The sequence below is a fragment of the Raphanus sativus genome, chromosome 2, assembly GCF_000801105.2.
Source record: "Raphanus sativus cultivar WK10039 chromosome 2, ASM80110v3, whole genome shotgun sequence".
Lineage (NCBI taxonomy): Eukaryota > Viridiplantae > Streptophyta > Magnoliopsida > Brassicales > Brassicaceae > Raphanus > Raphanus sativus.
This window is the reverse complement of record NC_079512.1, coordinates 255,058-278,906: the sequence shown is the minus strand read 5'-3', so window position 1 is coordinate 278,906 and position 23,849 is coordinate 255,058. Positions and strand designations below refer to the sequence as shown.

At 32.4% G+C, this 23,849-nt stretch overlaps 2 protein-coding genes, 3 long non-coding RNA genes and 1 pseudogene across 8 annotated transcripts; 2 read left to right on the top strand and 4 right to left on the bottom strand.

Moving 5' to 3' along the window:
- Positions 1–1,663: 1,663 nt before the first annotated feature.
- LOC108830530 (probable WRKY transcription factor 67) lies at positions 1,664–2,430 on the bottom strand (annotated as a pseudogene).
- A 118-nt stretch (positions 2,431–2,548) lies between these two features.
- Positions 2,549–3,690, top strand: LOC130508328 (uncharacterized). Its single transcript, XR_008942807.1, has 5 exons — positions 2,549–2,710; positions 2,884–2,944; positions 3,056–3,118; positions 3,212–3,415; positions 3,519–3,690. It is a non-coding gene; the product is annotated as an uncharacterized LOC130508328 (long non-coding RNA).
- A 3,725-nt stretch (positions 3,691–7,415) lies between these two features.
- On the top strand, positions 7,416–8,204 carry LOC108841560 (ethylene-responsive transcription factor ERF084). The gene has a single exon (XM_018614312.2). It carries the CDS (start codon positions 7,422–7,424, stop codon positions 8,202–8,204), a length of 783 nt encoding a protein of 260 aa, XP_018469814.2. The 5' UTR covers positions 7,416–7,421.
- A 7,611-nt stretch (positions 8,205–15,815) lies between these two features.
- LOC108839205 (probable WRKY transcription factor 64) lies at positions 15,816–18,048 on the bottom strand. The gene is made up of 3 exons (XM_056993596.1): positions 17,723–18,048; positions 17,517–17,639; positions 15,816–17,424 (listed from the first exon to the last, which is right to left on the bottom strand). Exons 1-3 carry the CDS (start codon positions 17,959–17,961, stop codon positions 17,010–17,012), a joined length of 777 nt encoding a protein of 258 aa, XP_056849576.1. The 5' UTR covers positions 17,962–18,048; the 3' UTR covers positions 15,816–17,009.
- Positions 18,049–19,338: 1,290 nt separating this feature from the next.
- Positions 19,339–20,210, bottom strand: LOC130499484 (uncharacterized). Its single transcript, XR_008938349.1, has 2 exons — positions 19,731–20,210; positions 19,339–19,648 (listed from the first exon to the last, which is right to left on the bottom strand). It is a non-coding gene; the product is annotated as an uncharacterized LOC130499484 (long non-coding RNA).
- A 1,428-nt stretch (positions 20,211–21,638) lies between these two features.
- LOC108841565 (uncharacterized) lies at positions 21,639–23,252 on the bottom strand. 4 transcript variants are annotated; one of them, XR_008938343.1, is made up of 6 exons: positions 22,789–23,252; positions 22,378–22,478; positions 22,224–22,291; positions 22,075–22,145; positions 21,867–22,003; positions 21,639–21,776 (listed from the first exon to the last, which is right to left on the bottom strand). It is a non-coding gene; the product is annotated as an uncharacterized LOC108841565 (long non-coding RNA). The 4 variants fall into 4 exon arrangements; XR_008938340.1 differs by having other exon boundaries at positions 22,075–22,152; positions 22,789–23,251; XR_008938344.1 differs by having other exon boundaries at positions 21,867–21,900; positions 22,789–23,250.
- Between the last annotated feature and the right edge of the window lie 597 nt (positions 23,253–23,849).

The following is a 23,849-nucleotide window of genomic DNA, read 5'->3' as shown; positions in this document are numbered from 1 at the left end:
TATGTTAGTGCTCGATGAAACTATACATTAAAACAAGATTTTCATATTTTTGAAAATTTTCCAAAATCCATGGGTTAACCCCTCTAAAATAATGAGTTTTCGGTAAATGATATATATACTGAAGTTTATACCCTTTACTTTTGTTTAAAAAATTCAAACCACATTCTACATTTGAATTAATGTATTCTAAACTATCTTTCATGGTATATAGGAATAATTCTAATTTTTTAATATTTACTTTTACTAGAATTTTATATAATGCCTAGATTAGTGGAGTTACCATTATAAAATCTTTATTTTCCAGAGAAAATGAGACAACAGAGATTCTAAACTCTTTTGCAATCTTCTTATGTTACTGCTCGATGAAACTATACACTAAAACCAGATTTTCATATTTTAAAAAAATTTCCAAAATCCGTGGGTTAACCTCTTCTAAAATAATGAGTTTTCGGTAAATCCTCTATATACTGAAGTTTATACTCTGTACTTTCGTTTAAAAATTTCAAACCAAATTAGAAACTTAAATTAATCTATTCTAAACTATCTTTCATAGTATATAGGAATCATTCTTATTTTTTAATATTTAGTTTGGTAAAATTTCATATACTACCTAGATCAATGGAATTAGCATTATAAAATCTCCATTATCTAGAGAAACGGAGACAACAGATGTTCTAAACTCTTTGACCATCATGTTATGTTAGTGCTCGTTGAAACTATACATTAAAATAAGATTTTCATATTTTTGAAAATTTTCCAAAATCTGTGGGTTAACCCCTCTAAAATAATGAGTTTTCGGTAAATGATCTATATACTGAAGTTTATACCCTTTACTTTTGTTTAAAAATTTCAAACCACATTCTACATTTAAAATTTTGAACTAATATATTCTAAACTATCTTTCATGGTATATAGAAATTATTCCAATTTTTTAATATTTAGTTTACTAAATTTTTAAATACTGCATAGATTAGTAGAATTAGCATTATAAAATCATCATTATGTAGAGAAACGGAGACATTCGATGTTCTAAACTCTTTGACTATCATCTTATGTTAGTTATCTATTAAACTATACATTAAAACCAGATTTTTCATATTTTTAAAAAAAATTCAAAATACGTGGGTAACCCCTTCTATTGTGAAAAGAGTTTTTAAAATAAATCTAAATCATTAGAGTATGAATTATTTAAAATTTTGAAACCGTAAATAAGATTATTTAATTGAGGGTTGGGGCGAATATCGTTCAAATTGATAAACAGTAATTGGTCTCATACCAAAAAAAGAAGATTTTAACCAAAAAGGTATTATTATTCTATTATGTTTTCATATGATATTTTTTTGGTCAAATCATATGATATTTTTTATGAAAGAAAACCAATTGAAATTTGATAACTAACCGTGTGGAGTTCTAAAAATTGTGTCAGAAGTTCTGCAGTTAGATTTCATTTCTATTCTCTCTCATGATTTTTACATTTTCTTGTTTTCTTTAATCTGAGATATTGTGTTAGAACTCGTTAATGGAGGTGCTCTAAAGAAAGGTGACAACTATAAATCACCAACAAAAGAAAAGCAAATACGATAGTGTGCTGGATTGAACAGAGAAAAAAGGGGCGAGGAAGAATATTCTCTCCACAATGTAAACATTAGAAGCTTGAAAAAATTCAAAAGTCGAAAGGATTGTCATCAAAGGCAGAAATATCGTCCATGAAAATAAAACTTCCAGGTGAAAATGGAGGAAACTGATACGCCCATAACTGGTCATCATCCACCAAAAAGCTCGTTAATGTCAAATTCCAGGTTCGTGATTTGGTCCGTGTCTTGTTCGATGGTAATTGCTTCTTGTTCTACTTAAACGAGCTGAGGCATAGTAACAGGGTCAGGCATGGTGGCTTGGTCTAATGTGTCGAACCGAATCATCTTGAAACAGATTGCAATATCGTCATTAGGCTCCGAAAAAGCATCAACTTCACAGACGTGTTTTCCGACATAAGTTGTCCTGTAAACGGAAGGAGTGTCTTGGATCTGTTGCACCCGCTTCGTAGCGTTGCAGTTTCTGTCTTTGGAGTAGGCGCAGCGATAGTAACACCAGTGTATTGGTTGGAATTGTTTTTTTTTTATTTACTTTCGTCTTAAATTGTTATTTAATACAATAAAGTTGAGAAATCTGACTCCTTATGCTGCCACCTCAGCAATAGGAATGGGGCATTTTGTGACACGTCAGCAATGTTGTTTTTATGTATTTTTCATTTGCGAAAGTGAGTTTCGTTCTTGAACTTTATTGGGCTATGTTTGTTTAGTATACTTAAATCTCTGGAAACAAATCAACAAAAAAGGCCGACTAATACATTCCATCTAACCTAACGCCTTCTTTCTTCTTCCATCTTCGTGTCTGTTGAATGTTTTCTGACTTTTCCACTTCTTCTTCCATCTTATTCTCCTATTAACTCAAACCATTATTTCATTCATCAAAACAAAACAGCTTAACTCACAACACCCTTCCACTTCCCTATCCCACTTTATATAAAATGATGTCACCATATGAAGCCCTCACACTGCTCAAACCACCACGAAAAAAACACCTTAAGCTACATTGGCGAACCCATAATCTTAAAGTTCCACAGTTACATGTGAAGAATTTATGTCCAGGAGAAGCGACTGGTTCGTTTTCCCCAGAGCTCAGGAACGGTGATGATCGTAAAGAATTACTGGTACTTTTTAACAGTTCCTACAATCAATTTTTTCTCATTAATTATTGTCGTTGATGGCTCTGTTTGCCTAAAATATATATGCCCTATGACAATTTTACCTTCTTAATGAACTCTAGAAAGAACCACTCTTGATGTCTTCTTGCGATGATTAACTCATAAGGAACTTCATGCAGGTGTCTGATCCCGAATCTTTGCAAGATGGAACACCTAAAGCCTTCCGACAATTGGGTACTGGTAAAAACTCTTTCTCTGGCCTTTTTATCAGTCTAATCCCTTAAATTGGATATTTTCATCTGTCAGAATTATCCGAGACCTTTGTTAAACATGTTCACTTTTCTTTGGCAGTTGAAAAGACTACCGCATAGCTGTTTTTTCCCCTAGCATATATCACCAGACTCCATTCAGTAGGTATGTGAACATGCCAATGCAAACATCAAGGTAAACAGAGCTATGATCCTTCATTACAACCAAGTTCATTGATGCTGCTCGCATATCTGGCAGGTGATCACGATGAACCTTCATGCTCAATTTATCTGTGAATTCTTGAAAGAGGTTCAAGAGCACGATGAACCTTCATGCTCCTAGAGTAATCTTACAGAGTTCTCCATGTCGTTACCAATTCCTAATACTCTTGCTTGAACCAAGTACATGGAGTATGTTCTGGAATGAGACTCAAGAACTTTCTCTAGAGTTCACGGCTGGGAGGTAAATTGCCATATTTTCACCTTGTGTTTTAAAAAAAAAAAAGTTTAAACAAAGACAATTTAGAATTAATCTGTTTAGTCATATTTTTTATAAACAATACAAGACATTGTTGTGGCGGATCATGTGGTTTTTCGCCAACGATGGAAAGGTGAAGAAGTACCCAGTCATTCATCTCCCAAGGAGAAGCGGTTTTAAGAGGCTATGATCTCAAAACCAGAACCTGGGGAAAAAGATAACTTGGAGATTAAAGCAGTGGGAACAACGGAGGAACGTAATGCGAACCTTAATTATGCATGCGGTACACCTACTTCTATTAATCTGCTCAACCCAGTTTTTTTCAAGACTAAGTATAAACAAACACACTACGACGATCTCCCCTCCAAATGTGTTTCAAAGGTACAAGTTTAACATCTTCTACCCGGATTTGGCGGACAAGATAAAGGCTCCCATTTACAATCTAGAAAAAATATGAGACCAGCGCTGAAACTTATATAAAACGGTTCCATACTGGTGCACTTTATGGAGACATTGTGAGTATTCAAAACCACTAATTCTGCTTTTTCATCATAACCCATGTGTTATCTTGGTGATCAATTTTTCCCCTTTTGTGCAACTGAGTTTTGTTTGTAGCTTCATTTGAGTTATTGGGTTAGGTTTTACATACTCAATCTGGGGTGGCCAAACATTAATATAGTTTTGTATTCGCTGATAACTGTTAGAAATTTATAAATATGATGGTCAAAAGCATGTTCATAGCCACTGCTGTGAATCGTGAGAAAGTTTTGTTGCATCAATTGTTTACTCCAACTGCAAAAAGTCAGTTTTCAATAAACTATAAATGTATTTAAAGATATATTTTTAAATACATTTATAGTATCTTTAAAAAGAAAACAACGTATCTGTCATTTATAGTATCTTTAAAAATGTATCTGTCATTTTTCTGTCATTTGTTGCATCAATTGTTTACTCCAACTCTAAAAAATCAGTTTTCAATAAACTATAAACTTTAAAAAGATACATACATTTATAGTATCTTTAAAAAAAATTAAACCAGAAACTACTTTAAAAATTGTTTACTTTTTGTTTTTCAATAAACTATAAATGTATTTTTTGAGATTAACTATTTTCTATAGCTTTTAACCAATAAAAATTCAATAAACACTATTTTTTTTTTGAAATTTACAATTTACCATTATTATTTAATAAAAAATACATAAAGATATAAAATATATATCTTTTAGAAACAAACATTTTCTCTAAAACGTAGACTTTTTGTAACAAAAAAAATACGTACTATGAAAATGATACTTAATAGTATATTTATATTACCTAAATTAAATATATATATTCACTACTCAATCCATAACAATCTCATCATCAGCGCACAAGCCAAAATGTTGGCTGCTGATTTTCATTAACTAAAACAACAAATATTAACCTCCATAATATATAAAAAATTGTACAACATAAACAAAACATTTTATAAATACAATAGATTGACCTCCGCGCGTAGCGCGGACAAACGCTAGTTATAAAATAAAACAAAACTACTAGACCATGTGGGCGGCGAGAAGAACTAGCTAGTGACGCCAGTGTTTACATCACTTCCTCACAGAAAAAAATATAGTCAACAGACAAATATTCCAGGTGTTTATCCATTACGATTTTAAGACAAATCTTTAGGTCAGATTTATAGGATTTCCTCTAAATCTCTTTCCCACACAATGATTTTCGTCTAATTAACAAACGAATTGATAAAGAGAAACTCGAAAATCACTTCAAGGTACTCATCATTTCTCTATGCATCCATATGCTTGTTATAACACAGTATCAGTTTAAGATAACACTAATATAAAGCAGAATAAATAAAACTTTGTGACACCAGTAAATACTATAACCAATTGTGCTGGCTGTGTGCAAAGTGTTATATTTTTTTAGTAAAAGAAAAATGGTAAATCATTCTCCAGAGAGAGAATGTGAAAGCCCCGGTGACCACGCATTGTAGAAATGTGGTGTAGTGCGGATTCGAATTCGGATCCTTTAGAGATCCATGGAACGTCTTGACCACCCGACCACAGACGCGTGGTTTAGATTTTTTGTATAATAAAACTAGGTAGAATAGATAATTGAAGTGTTTAATTTCATAATGTTCATTATAAATTTTCATAAATACTAGTAGCAAATGATCCATTCATTTTAATTATTCAATAAAAAAAATTAGGGATGGGCGTTCGGGTACTCATTCGGGTTTCGGTTCAGTCCATTCGGGTTTCGGGTTTTCGGGATCAAAGATTTCAGCCCCATTCGGATATTTCTAAATTTTGGTTCGGGTTCGGTTCGGATCTTTGCATGTTCGTTTCGGGTTCGGATAACCCATTTAAAATGTTTTTAAATTTTCAAAATTCATTATATACTTTAAATTTTCAAAATCTATAAGAAAGATAATATATTACATATAAATTTTCATAACATATATGTCAAAATACCTTAATTTAACATATACATTGGTTTTCTTTGAATATTTGGATAAAAAATCAATAGATATTTAACTATTTTAGTGTTTTCAGTATACTTTAGCTATTTTAAACATTTACTTTTGACTATTTGCATATACTTTAATTTGTAATAACAAATATGACATTAATGACTTTTTGAAGCTCTCTAAAAATGTGTATTATCAAAAAAAAATTATATGGATTTAAGCGATCTTGTATCATACATATTTTTATTGGTAAATCATACACATATTCTTCTCTGTTACACCAAAAGGAAAAAAAAACTTAGTGTCTATGCAATCGTAATATTGGTTGAAGATCTAAAGAGAAAAATATATATGATGAAAATTGATATATTTTTCCTATAGTGATTATATTGATTTAAGTTAATGGGATTACATTGCAGATAATACCAAAATACAACCACTAAGGATGAAACATACCACATCTATGCTCCATACAAACAGTTCGGAATTGAGATGATGAATGTTATTACCGACAGAAGATCTTTAACATGTCAGGTGAAGTCAGCAGGCCATTTGACAAAAAAAAATTGAAAATTGATATGATCTTATAATATTATTAATTTTTTTTTTTAAAATAAGTTCAAACTTATTAAAAGTGAGATGCAATCAAAACAATCGTGTCTGTTGACGCCAGCAAGAGTGCTCAAGAGAACACGAGCCTTACGTAATGAAACGGATGTCATTCCAACAAGTCAAATCAACAAATCTTATGAATATGCTGTTGATGGTTTCTTCTGCTTTACTGGCCTTAAAACTTTTACAAGGCCCAACCTATCCCTTGGTTGGTGTCTAAGTTACCGTAATGTCAAAAATCTATTTAATTTGTAATCTCTATTACAGCTTGATGCAAATTGTCAATAAGTGTTATTTATTATTTTGTTAATCAACAGTTGTGTGGTGTCTAAGTTACCGTAATTTCAAAAATATATTTAATTATACTTCCTTGTAGTTTCAGTCTTTCAGACAAGGTCATTTACTTTGTTCCAAGTTTGATGATATATATCATCAGATGTTTGACAAACAAAAAAAACGATTAAAACCTCAATAAAAAAACTTGAAGGTTTGTTTGATGATATATCAATTATATGTTTGAGAAGCAAAAAAGTAAAGACTGAATTCATTTAATTGAATTTTTTTTAAAGAATCGTCTCCATATATTAAAGAGCAAACGGTACAAAACTTCCTCTATGAACTGTGATAGATTTCCAGTCTCATCTATCGAATTGACAGCAGTATCTTTTGATTATCTCACTATACAAATATACTTATACAAGAATCTATTAATAATTTTACTTCCCTCCCGACCATTAAATTGCATAGTGCGTATAAATGTATATATACATCAGAAGAAACAAAATACGAAAATAGTAAAATCATTATTCGAGGAAATTAATTACTTAATCATGTAGTAGTTGTTTTGTGCCTATAAAATGCTTCCGAACACACACAATTTTCATACAAAACTCTATTATCTTTCGCCGTAAAATGGAAAACACCGTTGATGCTAAACGTCTCCAACTTTCATTTCCGTTAAGGTCCGGCGTCGAAACCCATCAAAGCTTAGAAACGTATGGGTTATACAAAGATACGCCGTTAGTGTGCATGCCCTTTTCAGGATCTAAACCTCCGTTTTCAAATCTCACGGTGACGGAGCCCTTTAACGGACCTGACACGTTCGATATCTCTTCTCTTTTCTCTCCTGACCCAAAACCCGTACCCGCAAGTCAGCGTCGGGTTATGGATGATTCCATCGCGGCCATAGTGGGTGAAAACGTACTGTTCGGTAGTAACAACATAAAAGTCTCCGAGCAGCACTTCGCGGCGACGGAGACCGAAGACGGCGTGAAGCGGTGGAGGAAGATGCCGGAGAAGAACGGAGGGTTCAGAGGAGTGAGAAAACGTCCGTGGGGAAGGTGGTCCGCGGAGATAAGAGACAGGATAGGGCGGTGCAGACACTGGTTAGGCACGTTCGACACGGCGGAAGAGGCTGCACGTGCGTATGACGCGGCGGCGATGAGGCTTAGAGGGACCAAAGCCAAGACTAACTTCGTGGTTCATCCGGTCTTTCCGGAGGAGATTGCTGAGACTCAGTCCTCAACAACGGAGGAGGATAGGAGGAGGAAGAAGAAGAAGAGGGTGAATGTGAGGAAGTGTGTTAAAGTCACATCAGTTGAACAACTGTTCAGTGATACCACTAGGAACTTAACTTCGTCTAGTAATGATGGAAATGTGATTTGTCCTTTTAACAATCTTAAAAAATGGGCTTAGAGGTTGATTTGAAGTTGGGTTTAGGATTATTTAGAAACTCTTAAATCATTTATTGCTTAATAGTTTCGTTGTTCAATGTCTTTTTGTTGTGTTATTTTATGAATATGAATCTGAATGAAGTATTTTCTTTTGATCGTTTGTGAAATGTAGAGGATATGTTCTTGGTCTGTTGGACATATGATTCTTAACTTCTTGTTATGTTCATGCATTATCCCTTTGTTTTACTTTCGGGATATGACTATTCATTGAGGTAGTATTAAATGAAACTGACTAACTAAAGTCTAAAGTTCCAGTGTCTATGTAAAATATGAATTGTTGGGTCGGATAGAGGTAGTTATTAACATAGGACATAGAAGCTGGGTGCATAAATCATGGGATCAGTGTAGCTTTTTGTGAATAGTTATATAGGTTTTGTTTCTTCTACAGAGGAACTTTGGAATTGGGTATTAGCTTTTAGCTGAAAGTATGAAATCTAGAAAAGCTGAGCAAGTAAAGACTAGTATGGAACTTCTCTCTACGTCTATACAGTTATGCGTGTGCATAGTGTGTGAACCATTGAACATTTTGTTTTGTCAACCCATTGAACATTTTGTTTAGTTCTGCATTTGTATTGGGTAATGAGAAAGTCTTATCCAGTCTCCATGAAACCTGGGTGAAATAGGAAAGTTCTTTTGAAAAGTATCCTTAATTTATCTTTAAGAGTTTCTCAATATTTTGTTAGGAATATAAGATTTACTGGTATTTATCTAATACAATAAAGTAGACATATCTGCCTTCTCAATGTGTCCACGTCGCTTTTGGAGGCTGGGGCATTTTGCAACACGTGTCGATTCGCTGGGCTATCTGTGTACTTCACGCGTTTACTTTTTTCTAGCCATCTCTTTCCTTCTTCCTCTTCCAACGGCGAACTCCTCGACGAGATTTGCGATAAACTTCAAACGAGCTTTGATATCCGTAACGTCTCACCAGTCCTTGAATTCCCTTGATTAATCCACTCCTCCCACTTGAAGATTCGATCTACCTCTTCGTTTTCCTCAGTAACCGCCTGGAGCTTCAGCTATAAATCAAGGGAAGGACCTTCCTCAGTATTCAATCAAAGGATACCATTTTGTCATCTTATTCGTACACTATAAATGTAGATCTGAAGAGAGAAATTTCTTACTCTCGAATTCTAAACTCAGTAAGAGCCTCTTCGATTATGGCCAACCCTCATCTGCTTCTGTCTGATTTAAAGGTTGGTCGTTGGAGGGAGGCCGTTGTGACACGGGTCCTCCGTTGTTGGAAAGCAAGGAACTTGAAAAAGAGTGGAGATAGACATAGTTATGAACTTATGATAGATGAGAAGGTATTTGTTCATCTGAATCTATGATAGCTTCAAGGCTTTGGCAGCAATTATGATTAATGCAAAATGTTTGATTGTATTTTCTTCATTGCAGTCGTTATAAATCTATAATCAACTGATGATACTAACAAACACCCTACTACCTTTTTTGTTCTTAAGTTTCCTAACACACTACTCAATTTACTTACGTATGTTTTGCAGGTACACTTTTCTAATGGCTTAACCTTATATATTGGATATTGTAAGAGAGATTATGGGAATCAAAACCACCTAGAATGATGAGATACAGTTAATTAAGCGTAAAATGGCTAATCTATGAATTGACCGGTTAGTTTAGTTCTCTGTTTTATTATTATAGATGAGTAGCTAATTTATATATCCCCATTTCTGAAATGTCTCCCTTCACATTCTGTAGTGACCTACATTCTGTGTCACTATTTTTGATGGCCTCTGCCAACATACTTCATGACAAATTTGTGGTTAATGGTGTTGAGCATAAGTTCATAGTAGCCACGACCATTAATCCTAAGTTAGTAGGAGGTATGGGTCTTCTTAACAACTAAGTCCAGTTAATGAACTTTGCTTATTTAATCTGTTTGTGTATATGTTTTGCTTACTCCCAGGCCGGCTATTACTAAACTCCACCCCAGTCAGTCATTTTTACTTTGACAAAGAAAGTGTTGTTGGGCAGACCATACTTGATGCGTAAATTGAGTACTTTCATACATTTACTCAGTAAAAAAATAGCTTTATACCCTCCTAACCCTCTTAAATGTTTCATTCAGCAGGAACCGTTTCAGTGATGATGCTTCTTCCTTAGGTCCAACAAAATATGAAGATATTCAAAAACTTGAAACCGTTACGGTGGCTTAGCTAATGCTTGTGTTCTCAACTCTGATCCCCAGGTCCGGAATAAACCTCATCTCTTACTGCTTAATCTCTCTACAATTAAGTGGTTTTCCATGTATTGTGTGGACAGACTGTGAAGTTTCTCTGCATATGGGTGGTGCTACACCTCAAGTTTAAAAGCACTAGAAAGGTTCAACGTGGTTTCTCAACATCCACATGTGCAACATGCAAGAACAGCAATGCCGTTGGGACTCAAAGGTGATCCTTCCCAGGCTCCTGTTTACTGCTATTTGAACTGCAATTCACAGCCATTTTTTACCAACCACCGTTCGCTAATGTCAAGTCTGTTAATGATGGTACTGTGTCCAGTTGTCTGTCTCAGATGGATCAGAAGCGGCTTTGTTTGTACCTTTTGATGGTCAGATTACAAAGCTCACCAATGTCTGTGCTGGACCTGCTGGTGATATTGTACAGCTAATGGTAGTACTGAGAAATAAACATTTCAATGAATGTGTTAAATTCTTGACAAGCACAACCACTGAACCCTAAGTTTGTTTTGTTTGGCAGGAGCAAGGTATAGTCCTGCAAGCTGGAATGCTCAGCTTCTTTTTTTCAAGAAATGACACATTCAGGACACTAGGACAGCTCAGAAAGTTCAGCAAGGACACAAAATTTGTGTCTAAGGTTAGTCATTTGGGTGGCAACAGAGGACCAACAAAAACTTAATTTATGTGCAGATGATCGATGCAACATGCAAGATTTCAAACTTGAAAACTTATAAAGAGGAAGATATCCAGATATATAAGATCAGTTCAACATATCTAATTCAGTTGACTCTTAGTTTAGCTTTAGTCCGAAGTAAACATTTGGAACAAGTTGTCAGGCTCATTAGCCCAGTACGACATCCACAAAAATTAAGGAAGTGCAAAAAAATTTACGTTTAATTATATGATTAAATCAATCCCAACAGTTTCATAACGTCCAACTCTGACCAACAAAAAAAAATCTACAACCTTCTACACCTTTAGGATATGAGACAAATAAAGTTGAGCTTTTCATAAAATTAACACATGTGCCTTTGCCTTGGCGATAATATGGTGAAGAGAAATCATATATTTCAGGCTAGAGGCACACTCCTAAACTCCAAAGAACCAATACGTTGAGGAACTCAGCAGGGACGCATAAACTCACCATATCTAACACGAACCTGGACAGAAAAAGAAGATACTTTTTTGAGATTCATGGTGTGACCAGAGAAGCCCCTCAGACAGACGGTGGGATTGATGTTGTTGATGGTTGAAAGAACTGCAGCTGTCACTCCAGCTTTATCAGAGCATAAGTTATTTTTTTTATATAAATAAATCATATTTATAGTTAAAAATTTATTTATTTATATTGCATTACGTAAATTAGTAAAGTGAATCATTTAAAGCACACAAAATAATTTTATTTATACGATTAGTATATATCTTTAGTATTTTTTGTCAGAAATATATATGTTTTTTTGTTGAAATAAACCAAAATAAGCTAAATACAGATCTATAAATGAGTTTCAATAAACACAAAAATACAATTACATAACTAAATAAACAGAATTCCAATATAAAAGTATTAGCAAGCTAAAAGATATAAAGAAACAATGAGCCAGTTTGTAAATAAGTATATCAACAGAATAATAAATTGCAACGAGTTAACCTTTCAAACTAAAATTAACTAAATAGCTTTCATTAATTGAGCAACAATCTATAATATCCTTATTTAATTGTAATCAAATTAGAACAAATAATAAAATTGCAACTACAAAAAAAATATTGAGATGACGACAACGAAACGACTAAAGAAACTGTGATTCTCACATTGTCGACAAAGTGAGCTGAATTGGTACGTTTCAATCGTTTCATCAATTGTGTGTGAAGAAAACTTAATAATACATGAAGTTTTCGAATTAAAATTTGGAAGTTTCGTGTTGTTGTTCTTCGGATGATACATTTGAGCTTGCTTTGTTGTTTGAATCCAATATGGAGTGAAGAATCAGAAACACAAAGCAGAAATTTCAGGAAGCTTTACTTACTACTTACGGATAAAGATGAACTAATAATTAATTTACTTTTTGGTATTAAATTTAGATTAGTTTCTAAAATAAATTTCAAATTTTGTTCCTTCTATATAATGTCTACATGATACTTAATAGTATAAGTATGTTATTTAAATAAAATATCAACTTCACTATATGTTTAAATTCCAAATAAATTAACTTTGTTACAATAATGGTTTTTTATTCTACTTTTATTGAATAGATTAGTCATAACCAATTATGCTATTCTATTTTGAACTAAGCAACTACAAAATAACGTAATATATTATTGTTGCTAACCACTATTAAATAGATCGGAAAATATCATTTTCTTTTAATATATTTTCATTTTTATATTTTTGAACATATATTTTTTACTAAAACTATTAAATAATTTGTAAATTTATATAAAAATACAAAACACGAATCCGGCGCGTAGCGCCGGAATACCACTAGTATATCAAAATGAGGTTAGAATGGAAAACTAAGTAACAGACATGATTACGCCACGACGACACGCCTTTTTTTATCGTCAATAGCCAATAAAATGGTTCACGGAACCTTGTTTGAACCGATATAATGCATGTAATTGAAGTGGGTGTTTTAGGTAAAATATATGGGACAAGACTTGGGCCCCTATGGTGAACCTTTAAATTCACCACCTCCTTAATAACCAACCAAAGTGTCAACTAGATTAATGATAAAAAATATTAAATAATTTTTTAAAAAACCAAAATAATTAAAAAAAATAAATAGTGTCAATTTTAATAATGCTAATGTCACTATCTAATCTATAAACTCAAACTCTATACCATAAATTCAAATTCTAAACCCTAAATTCTAAATTATAAACCCAAACTCTATACCCTGAACTCAAATCTTATACCCTAAACCCAAATCTTATACCCTAAACCCAAAAACTTTAACTCTAAACCCAAACCTAAACCCTAAACCCAAATCCTAGACTCTAAACCCAAAACGTAAATACAAAACCCAAACCCTATACCCTAAATATTTAGATTAATATTGATGTTGTTCTTTTGAAATTTAAGATTAAGAATTAAAGTTTGGATTTAGAGTTCATGGTTTGGGTTACGGTCTAGGGTTTGGGTTTAGGGTCTACGGTTTAGGTTACGGTCTAGAGTTTGGGTTTAGGGTCTACGGTTTGGGTTTAGGGTTTTTGGTTTGGGTTTAGAGTCTAAGATTTGGTTTTAGGGTATAGTTTTGGGTTTAGAGTTTAGATTTTTTTTTGTTTATGATTTATGGTTTGGGTTTAGGGTTTAAGATTTGGGTTTAGGGTATAGAATTTGGATTTATAAGTTAAAATTTAGGGTTTAGAATTTGAATTTAGGGTATAGAGTTTGAATTTAGGGATTAAATAGGGACATTAGCATTATTAAATATGATATTATTTATTTTTTAAATTATTTTATTATTAATTTAGTTAGCATTTTGATTGGTTATTAGAGATGTGGTGAATTTAAAGGTTCATCATAGGGGGTGAACCCAAGTCTTGTCCAAATATATGCATGGACATGTTGCCACCCACGTATAATTCAAAATTCGTTTGATTGTTTTTTCTCTTTGATCAATATTAGTTGGATTGTTTTTTTTATCAATATTAGTTGGATTTTTTTGTACATATAAGTGTGTTCATAGAACATGCTTATATGTATAATTTTCATGGGGAAATTTATATTGTAGAATGACTGAAATGGTGAGATCAATATTTGTGAATTGTGATTGTACAGTATGCAAAGTATGCATTACATTGACATGATGATGCTTAAAATCTGTGAGATGTCCTATATACATACATGTATGATGTATTTTGATATTCATAATATCATGTATAAAAACATATATTTGGTACTTGAAAAGTATTGACGAAAAAGAAAGATAATGCTATGTTTTTTTCTTTGTCTACTCGGATAGATTAGGTAATGGGTCCATGTCCATCATCAAGCAAATAAAACAAATTTGTTAATTTCCTAAGCTGTCGAAACTTGACAAAAGAGGGTAGAATTCAATAATATAATTCAAGTGTCTGTTTTATTATTAATTGCCTTCGAGATCCAGCGAGAAGGTCACTAGCAAAGTCATGACTAGCACAGAAACAGGCAGCTCCATAGTATTACGAGTACGGTAGTCAGCATCTTGACTCTTCACTCGTTTGTAAAAATTCCAACAAGTCCATATCAGTTATCATCCATTAGTTTTTTTTTTGATCAAATCATCCATTAGTTTATTTGACCTAACGACAGAAGTAAGCACATAGCGAGAGACTTGGAAACCTTCCATTTCCGTTATACATTCAACGCTGCAACAAGCAAATGTGATAAAATTAATGGAATAAAATGAATGTAATATAAGAAAAAGGGAATAGATTTATTTTATTTATTCATCATCAAATTTGTTGTTTTCTTCCTATTTTATTTATTTACTTATAGAATTGATTGAATAACGTTTTTATTCTATTCGATTTAAATAATAATATCTAACTAAATTAATAAAATAAAATATTAACATTGATGAATTTTGTGGTACATTTGAAAATGACGAAATAACAAGTTTTTAGCAATATTGATGTTAATCTTTGAGAAGTTCTGAAATTAGCAGAAACAAACTTTTTACCTCTTATTCCAAGAAGTTTGGTGTTTTACAGATGAATCATGGAAAGACAAATAGATGTATTCGGGACAAGATCGGTAGTACACTACAAAGTTTTGAAAGACTAATAGAAGTAAGGAATACTAGAGCAAATATTTTACTTCTACAATCAGAGAGAGAAGAGTCCAGGCGAATGAGAATATGAAAAAACCTACATCAATATTATTACATTAATATTATGTTAATTTTGCGACGGATTGTATTCAATTTGTGAAAATGGTTTTTAGTTAGAACATAAGAATTTGTGAACTATTTAGATGATGTCAAATTTTTTCGAGAAAGTTTACAAGTTCAGATATCATCCATATACAAAAAACGCTAAATATCAAGGCGGACACTCAAATAAGAAATGCCGAAAAACAAATGTCTTTCGTTATTCATGTAGATGCAGAACTACCAGTGTAATTTACAGAATTTTCGTAGAGTCTGTTTTAAAATGTCGACAAAAAAAAAAATACATTGATCATTTTCTTCTAAACATCGAGTTGTAGTCTAAATGTAGTCTCGCCTATGGATGTGATCTTTCTATAAATCATTTTAATTGAATCAAAAATTTAGTTTCATTTTCAAATGTCGGCTTGAAAACTCATTTTCTGTTATATTCTATAGAGCAATTCTCAACGAATATAATCTAGACTAGTAAATTAGAGTCAAATGACGCGTTTGACGTGCTATATAAACACTCGATATAACGTTATATCATTCAAAAGATAAACAGTAGTTGTTTACAATATTTGAATCAAGCGGAGACAGATACGTCTCAACGCTGACGTAAAAATGGTGACGCGAGAACGGTGTCACCATTCATGAATCTAAACACACTCAAATATAAACTAAATACAAAATATAGCAAGTACCATAGTACGACATAGGGGAAAATGGCTTATTTCTCTACAAACTAGTTGTTTCCGGCTTTTTCACACACGAACTTTTAAACCATGCCAAAAACCACACGAACAACTTAAATATTGCTTATTTCCTTATAAACTAATTATTTCCAGCTTTTTCATACACAAATTTTTAAAGTTTGCCAAAAACCACATGAACTACGCTATTTTTTTAGTTACATACACAAACTATCAATTTTAAGCTAATTTCTCCTAAAATCATAAATTGTGTTATTTAAACATTAACTTAGTTTATGATAGGTAGATAGCCGGTTTAATTTGGGTTGATAAAAAAGATAATACATCGTTTTGTTCTTTTTTGTTTCTTTTTGTCAACTGCTCTTCTTCTTCAAAAATCGTTTTATTTTTCACCATCAATTAGGAATAAAATTTATTATTTTGTAAAAGATTAAATGTTTTACATGATGCATAAAAAAAGAGAGCAGCAACTACTAGTTTACCAATCTGCTATGTTGCTGCTCTTCTTTCTTTATGCATCATGTAAAACGTTTAATCTTTTACAAAATAATAAATTTAATTCTCAATTGATGATGAAGAGTAAAACGATTTTTGAAGAAGAAGAGCAGTTGACCCAAAAAAAAACGATGTATTATTCTTTTTTATCAACCCAAATTAAATGGGCTATCCACCTGTTATAAACTAAGTTAATGTTTAAATAAAACAATTTACGATTTTAGGGGAATTAGCTTAAAATTGATAGTTTGTGTATGTAATTCAAAAAATAGCATAGTGTATGTGGTTTGTGGCAAAGTTTAAAAAATTGTGTGTGAAAAAGCTGAAAATAATTAGTTCATAAGGGAATAAGCAATATTTCCGTTGTTCGTGTAGTTTTTGGCATGGTTTAAAAGTTCGTGTGTGAAAAAGCCGGGAACAACTAGTTCGTAGGGGAATAAGCCATTTTCCCGTACGACATAGTCTACCCTCTATGTGAACATAAGAAAAAGCTTGAAAAAGGTGCTTGTTCAAAGGTGGAAAGGATTGTAATCAAACTCAGAAAGATCGTCCAAGAACATAAAATTTCCAGGAGAACATGGAGGAATCTGATACCCCCACAACTGGTCATCATCCACCAAAAACTCGTTACTACCACATTCTAGGTTCATGTTTTGGTCTGTGCTTTCGATGAGAATTGCATCTTGTTCTACTGGAACAGGTTGAGGGATAACCGAGTCAGGCATGGCTTGGTCGATTTTGTCGAACCGAATCATCTTGGAACCGTTGCAAATATCGTCGTTAAGCTGGAAAAAAGCATTAACCTCACAGATGTGTTTTCCGACATAAGTTGTCCTGAACAAAGAAGGACTGTCTTCTATCTGTTGCACCCGCTTTAAAGCGTTGCAGTTTCTGTCTTTGGCATAGGCGCACCGGTAGTAACACCTGTGAAAGTTACCAATAATGCTTAGTTAATAAAACAGAGCATCTTAAAACAGAACAATACTCTGTTTTTATTTTTCTTTTTTCTTTTTAACCTTTGGTGGGAAGAGGTTTTTATAGTTTTTTGTCCGTACTTCCTCCAAGAAAACCCGTCGTTGTGGTGCGGATTTGGTGAATCATGACTGTATTGCTCTAAACCTTCTTCTCCGTGGCTATTTCTGAAATATTAAAACGATCAAATCACTCATCCCTTAATCATATAAGAGTTTTTTTTTCTCATTTCTTATCGTTGATTGCTTACTTCTTGGGCGATTTTCGAGCCACCACGGGGGTTGGCTTCCTCTGAGAAGACTCGCGGTGTGGTGGTTGAGTGTTAGAAGATGAAAAAAGAGAGAGAGCAAAGGAGAAGGAATGAAGAACGCTATCGAAGAGAGGCTCGGTTGGAACTGAGCTTGCGTGTTCGAGCACCGTCTTCAAGCGGTAAGCGCTTTCTTGGCCACGAAGCAACGCCTCGACCGCCTTGTCAACACCGTGAGACATTTTGAAGCTTGTGGAGGAGTCTCAAGACTCGAAGAGCAAGAAGAGTTTTGTTTCAAAACTTGTTTTCTGTTATTTTTTTGAAGCTTCGTTGCTTTTATAGACGGGGGAAAATGTGGAGGGCGGACCATTGCGAGGAACCTACCTGCCTATATTTCTATTGGGTGGGATAGATTTTTTGTTGGCGTTACTTTTTTGTTAAGTTGGTAATATAAAAATAAAACTCTTATGCCGTTGGGCGGTCAGAAGAACTACTACACGCCGTTATAATTTAGCAATAATATATCATACAAAAAAAAATGAGTCTACAGAAATATTCAGTCAATTTCTCCTACACAATAATTTCCTCTAGTTAACGAATGAATTGATAAAGAGAAATTCGAAAATCACTTAAAAGTACTCATCATTGCTCCTGGATGATGCATCCTAAAACATAGTAGGAATTTAAGATAGCACTAGACTCTGACCCGCCCTAAATTTTTATATGTGTTTTCTTTATTATTCGAAATTAAATTTTTATACAGAGGGGGGGTATATTTTTGTGTTGTATATATTATTTGAAACTAAATTTTTATATGTGTTTTCTTTATTATTCGAAATTAAATTTTTATACAGAGTGAAGATGTTGTAGTCATATTTGTGTAATTTTTTTAAATATTAGTAACAGATTTTGAAAATTGTATTGAAATTGATTATACTTTAAAAATATACATTTTTGTGTCAGTCTTTTGACACATTAATATGGTACTTTATTTTCAAATAGTTTTTTTTAAATAACAAAGTATTGTTACAATTTTGTTTGGTAATAAAATATTAATTAAATAGATAGATTAAATAGATAAAAATATATGTGTTCACAAAATTGACATGATTTAATTTCCTATAAAATTATAATATCATTATTATTACACATAATATTGCACATAATAATTTGTATAGCAATTAAAATGGGTTATATAAATCAAGGTCCATGGCCCAATTTTAACGGATTTTGTAAATAAATGTCCATGGCCCAAATTGTTTTATCCCCGACAAAAAAACTTATGTGAGCTTCTAGTCACTACAAGAAATATCAACATTGTTAGCTCACGATAAACGCTATCGTAGGGTTTTCATAGCGTTTTACGATCTGCTATGTCATCGGCAGCCATCATAGGTACCCCTTCTACGATAGCACTTTTCAATGACGCTATTTAATGTTTCATACGATAGCGATAGTTTAATGCTGTTATTAACTTTAATATAACATTATTTTTTGTTACAAATTGATTACGATTCATATATTTGTGCTATGATAGATCTTTCTATAATAAATCAAAAAATAATTATAATTATAATAAAATAAAATAATTGAAAATTAAATCAAAAATTAATTTATACTGAAAATGAAATAAATTTTATTTATAAATTAAAATTGGGTTACAAATTAACTTGGGTTTACATTACTAAACCAGAAATTAAAAATAAATTTAGACCACTACAATTTCCCCAACCCGGTTTACACTAAACCAAATTTAAAAAGAAAAAAAAAACTAAACCTAAAAAACTAAGACTGCAGCCGCCGCCTCCTCTACGGCCTTGCAGCCCTTGCCCCTCTTCCAACAGTCATGAGTTTGCCTCCTCCTGGCCGCCGTCCTCAAGCCGCCATGAACCTTGCCTACTGCAGCCACCAAGATCCTTGACTCCTCACCTATCTTTACCAAAAACAAAATAAATTCAGATTCATAAGAGGAAAACAGATACGAAAAGGGAGAGAGGGAGAGAAGGCGAACGTGGCGGTGGTGGGAGGGCGAACGTGGCGGTGGTGGGAGGGCGACCGCGGTGGTGGTTGTGGGGGTGCGATGCGATGGGAGTGATGGGAGACGAAGAGAAGATGCGATGGGAGAAATATGGGAGAGATGAGAGAGGCGTGCAAAGAGATAGGAGTGATGAGAGAAACAGTAAGCTTGGAGAGAGATGGGAGTGATGAGAGATATGAGAGATGAGAATGAAGAAGATGAAGTTTCAGATCTGTCGTGGAGAAAAGAGAGATAGGGGGAGAAAAAATAAAAATTAAAAGGAATAAATCTCAACCCTTAGATCTAATTTAATCTAATGGTTCAGAAGTGTGATCCGTGTATCTCAATCTGATTGGTCAGAAAATTTTGTTTTTTCTTTTTCTATTTTTGTTTTTGTTTTATCCTTTAATATTTTGATAATTTGTTTTGCAAATAATTTTTCTTAGTTATGTCTTATTTCAGGTCGGGTTGTTCGTAGCCAAGTGGCTGCTGAGCTCTGCCTTCGGGCCCTGACGTCGGGGGTTCGAACCCCACTTACCTCAGTTTGAGGATTAAAGGTCCAAAAGTGACCAGTTGACAAAAAAAAAAAGTTATGTCTTATTTCAGAATTTATATTTTGTAGGTTATAATTTAAATCTAAAGTTTATTTTTGAACATAGTAAATTGTTATTTATTTAGGAATTGATGTATAATTAAGTTCGAATATATATTAGATTAATATCAAAATTATGATTTTGGTGATCATTTTAAAAATTTATATGCTTAATTAAGTTCGAATATATATTAGATTAATATCAAAATTATGATTTTGGTGATCATTTTAAAAATTTATATGCTTACACAGAAATCTGATATATAATTCATTTATAAATTTGTTTGTTTGATTCAAAAGTTGAAATTTTTTAAATTTAAATTTTATGGTTTATAAAAAACATTATGATTAAGAGTAAAGTTTAGTTTTGTGATTTAAGGTTTGGATATTGGAAATGAGATTTAGGATTAAAATTTAGTATTTTGGATTAAAATTGGAAAATAATAGATTTGAAGACTAGATACAATATTTATAGTCAAATATTTAACAATCTAGATTATAGGTTTATATTTAGAGTATTGAAAGTATAGTTTATGTTTGAAGTTAGGAGTTAGGATATAGAATTTGATTAAGGATTAAAGATATGTGTTTAGGAGATTATAGTTTTAAAATTAGAAATATTAAATTATGAGTTTAATTTTAATATTTGAAGTTATAATATGAAAATATTAAATTTATAAGGGTTGTCTTAAGAGTTAAGGGTTTAAAACTATGCTTAGGGTTTAAAACATGTTTAGGGTTAGGAGTTCGAATAGCTTTTCTTAGCATTATAAAAATGCTATTACATGTTTTTTATAGCATTACTAAAGTCGTTTCAATATTATCTTTGGCGCTTGAATCTCATTTCCCGGTAAATATTGGTGGAATCGGTGACTTTAAATTCCCGCTCATTTAATTTTCAAAATAACATTAGTTAAGTGTTATTTTAGGTTTCGCTCTACCATTGCGTTTATCTAACGCTATTATAAAATATAAAAATATTTAACTTATCTACGATAGCAGTTCAGTAAAACGTGCTATAAATCTGCTATCAATGTAGACTTTTTTTGTAGTGAGTGTCTTAATCACGTTTTTATTTTCTCGGCAGATGATGAAAAAAAAGTGAAAGCTCATTTTTTTTCTTAGAAAAACATAGAAACCGGTGTAAGCTGAATTGAGTGAGTTTAAAATCTTCATTATCAACCCGTTTTGGTATTATCTTCTGAGCATATAGTAGAATAATTTAAATATTTACTAAATGTTAATATTATTATCAATTTACAATATATATATATATATATATATATATATATATATAATTTTTTTTTAATATTATACCTTTAAAATCTTCATTATTATCAACCCGTTTTGGTATTATCTTCTGAGCCTTTTGAATTAACCTTCTCCATTGCATTCTCCTTCTGGCTTGCTTTCTCTATCTTTGGCTTTGGAATCCTATTTACCTTCACCTACATATAATTTTTATTTAACCCCAAAACTTAAATGAAAAACCCATTTTTGCTGACGTTAATTATTTATCAAACTGATTTCGTGTGTACCTTCATCTGACGAACACTACTCCAAGTAGCAGTCCTGTTACAAAGATTTGTCATATTAACTCTTTCTAATTTTAAAGACATAAAAAAGGTAATGAAGCAACATTCATTTTTTTCTGTTCAGCTTTATTCTTTGAGACCTGAATAAAACAACACAATTTAGCATAAGCTCACCAAGAATTGTTAAAGAGAACTGTGTGTTTTCACTTACATGAGCAAAACAACCTTGTTGATTTTTTTGGTTTGAAAGCGAAGTTTAGTAGTCTCCCACTCTTTTATGATCTGCATTCTACAAATGTGTTTGAAACTCAAACTGTGTTAGCTTTACAGCAAGACTATGTAATGTCAGCCACAGTGTACCTCCTCTCTCCGGTCAGGTATTTATGACATATTCAACTGCTACAGGTCGTGCTGTAAGCTCATCCGATCTATACAAAAATATGTATTACATTTTTTTATTAAATACTTTTTAGCAAGCAAGCTTCAATACAATCAATATAAGCAGAGAACAAACCGCAAATATATGGGACTGCCAGTGACTTTTAGTAAGTCAAGCCGCTCCTGAAACTCTGTGGCATTAGCATCCTCACCGTCCGTGTAAAGCCAATCTTGCACCTGAAAGCACACAAGACACCATTTAGTGTCAGACGCTATCAGATTATCATTAGAACCCAATGGTCTATATATAGTTCAAAAGAAAACTAATATGTGCCTCATCAAGCTTCTCAATAAACGCCTTGAGCTTTTCTTGGGTGTAAATCTTTTTAAACTCAGGTGTTTCAGGACCAAAAGGAAAACCAAAGCATTGAGTGTTTGAGTAGAATGCCAGCTAAAGACACATTATTATAGAGAAGGCCAAAACTATATAGCAACAAAAGAAACATAAAGTAACGGAGGTAGTGATCTAGATAAAGCGCACACCCACCTTCTTTTGGGTAGCATATATATAAGATTCGAGGTTGTATTTTAACTTCAGCAATAGACTCTTTCATAAGGGTGCTCCTGAAGAGCACTCACCCTGATCTTGGGATCGCATATGTCAAGACTAACGGCTCCGCCGGTGAAATCTTATGATCATTGGTGGAAAAACTCCGGAGGAAGGGTGTGACAGAGGAATATATTAGCCTCTCAGCGTTTCGTGCTAGATCAATACAGTCGCCTCTTATATATATAAGTAAGGATAGGTAGGTTAATGAAAATTGTAGGATACGTTTCAATTTTTGTAGATTAGTATACATTATGGATATTCCTTGCGAATTGGTTTATAGAATCAAAGCGTAAATAGGAAATAGAATATTTTGAACAAACTAATATTAATTGTATATAAAAATATAGAAAATAGGAGATATTATTTATTTAGTTAGGTAACAGCTTTAAGAATTTGCGTGATCGATGGTCAAATGGATGGACTTTGATTCTTGTATAGGTTGTTATATATTCGGTTAGATTGACAAACCAAATTACAAACTAAATTTGTTTAAAAAGCGTGTATATAGGAAATAGAAGATTTGGAAGGATCTAAATTATATTGAATAAACTTAATATAGGAAACTAAATATCCAATGTCAAAAAAATTTCCACTTTTTAATATAGATTTACTACAGATTTCGAAATTTAAAGCTAAATACCCAATTTTCTTAGATATTGTATTTAATCTTCTAAAAATTAAAGCATCGATTTTTTAATACATAAATGCTTTAAATAAAAACAATAGCACTATTATTATTTTTTCCTTTTAATGAAGGTTAAAACCGTATTTTTGTAATCGTCTCCTTCATTTAGACCTCGTATTTTTCTGAGCGTAATATTGACGGCAGCCATTGTTATCACTAACTTAACTCTTTTTCTTGTTTTTCTTCTTCTTTTATTATTAAGTTTGTAACAAAATAATGATAAATCCAACAAATAACACTGAAATTTAAATTAAAATGAAAGAACTGATGATTTTTCTCATAGATCCCAGTTTAGTTCCGAGCAGACCAAAAT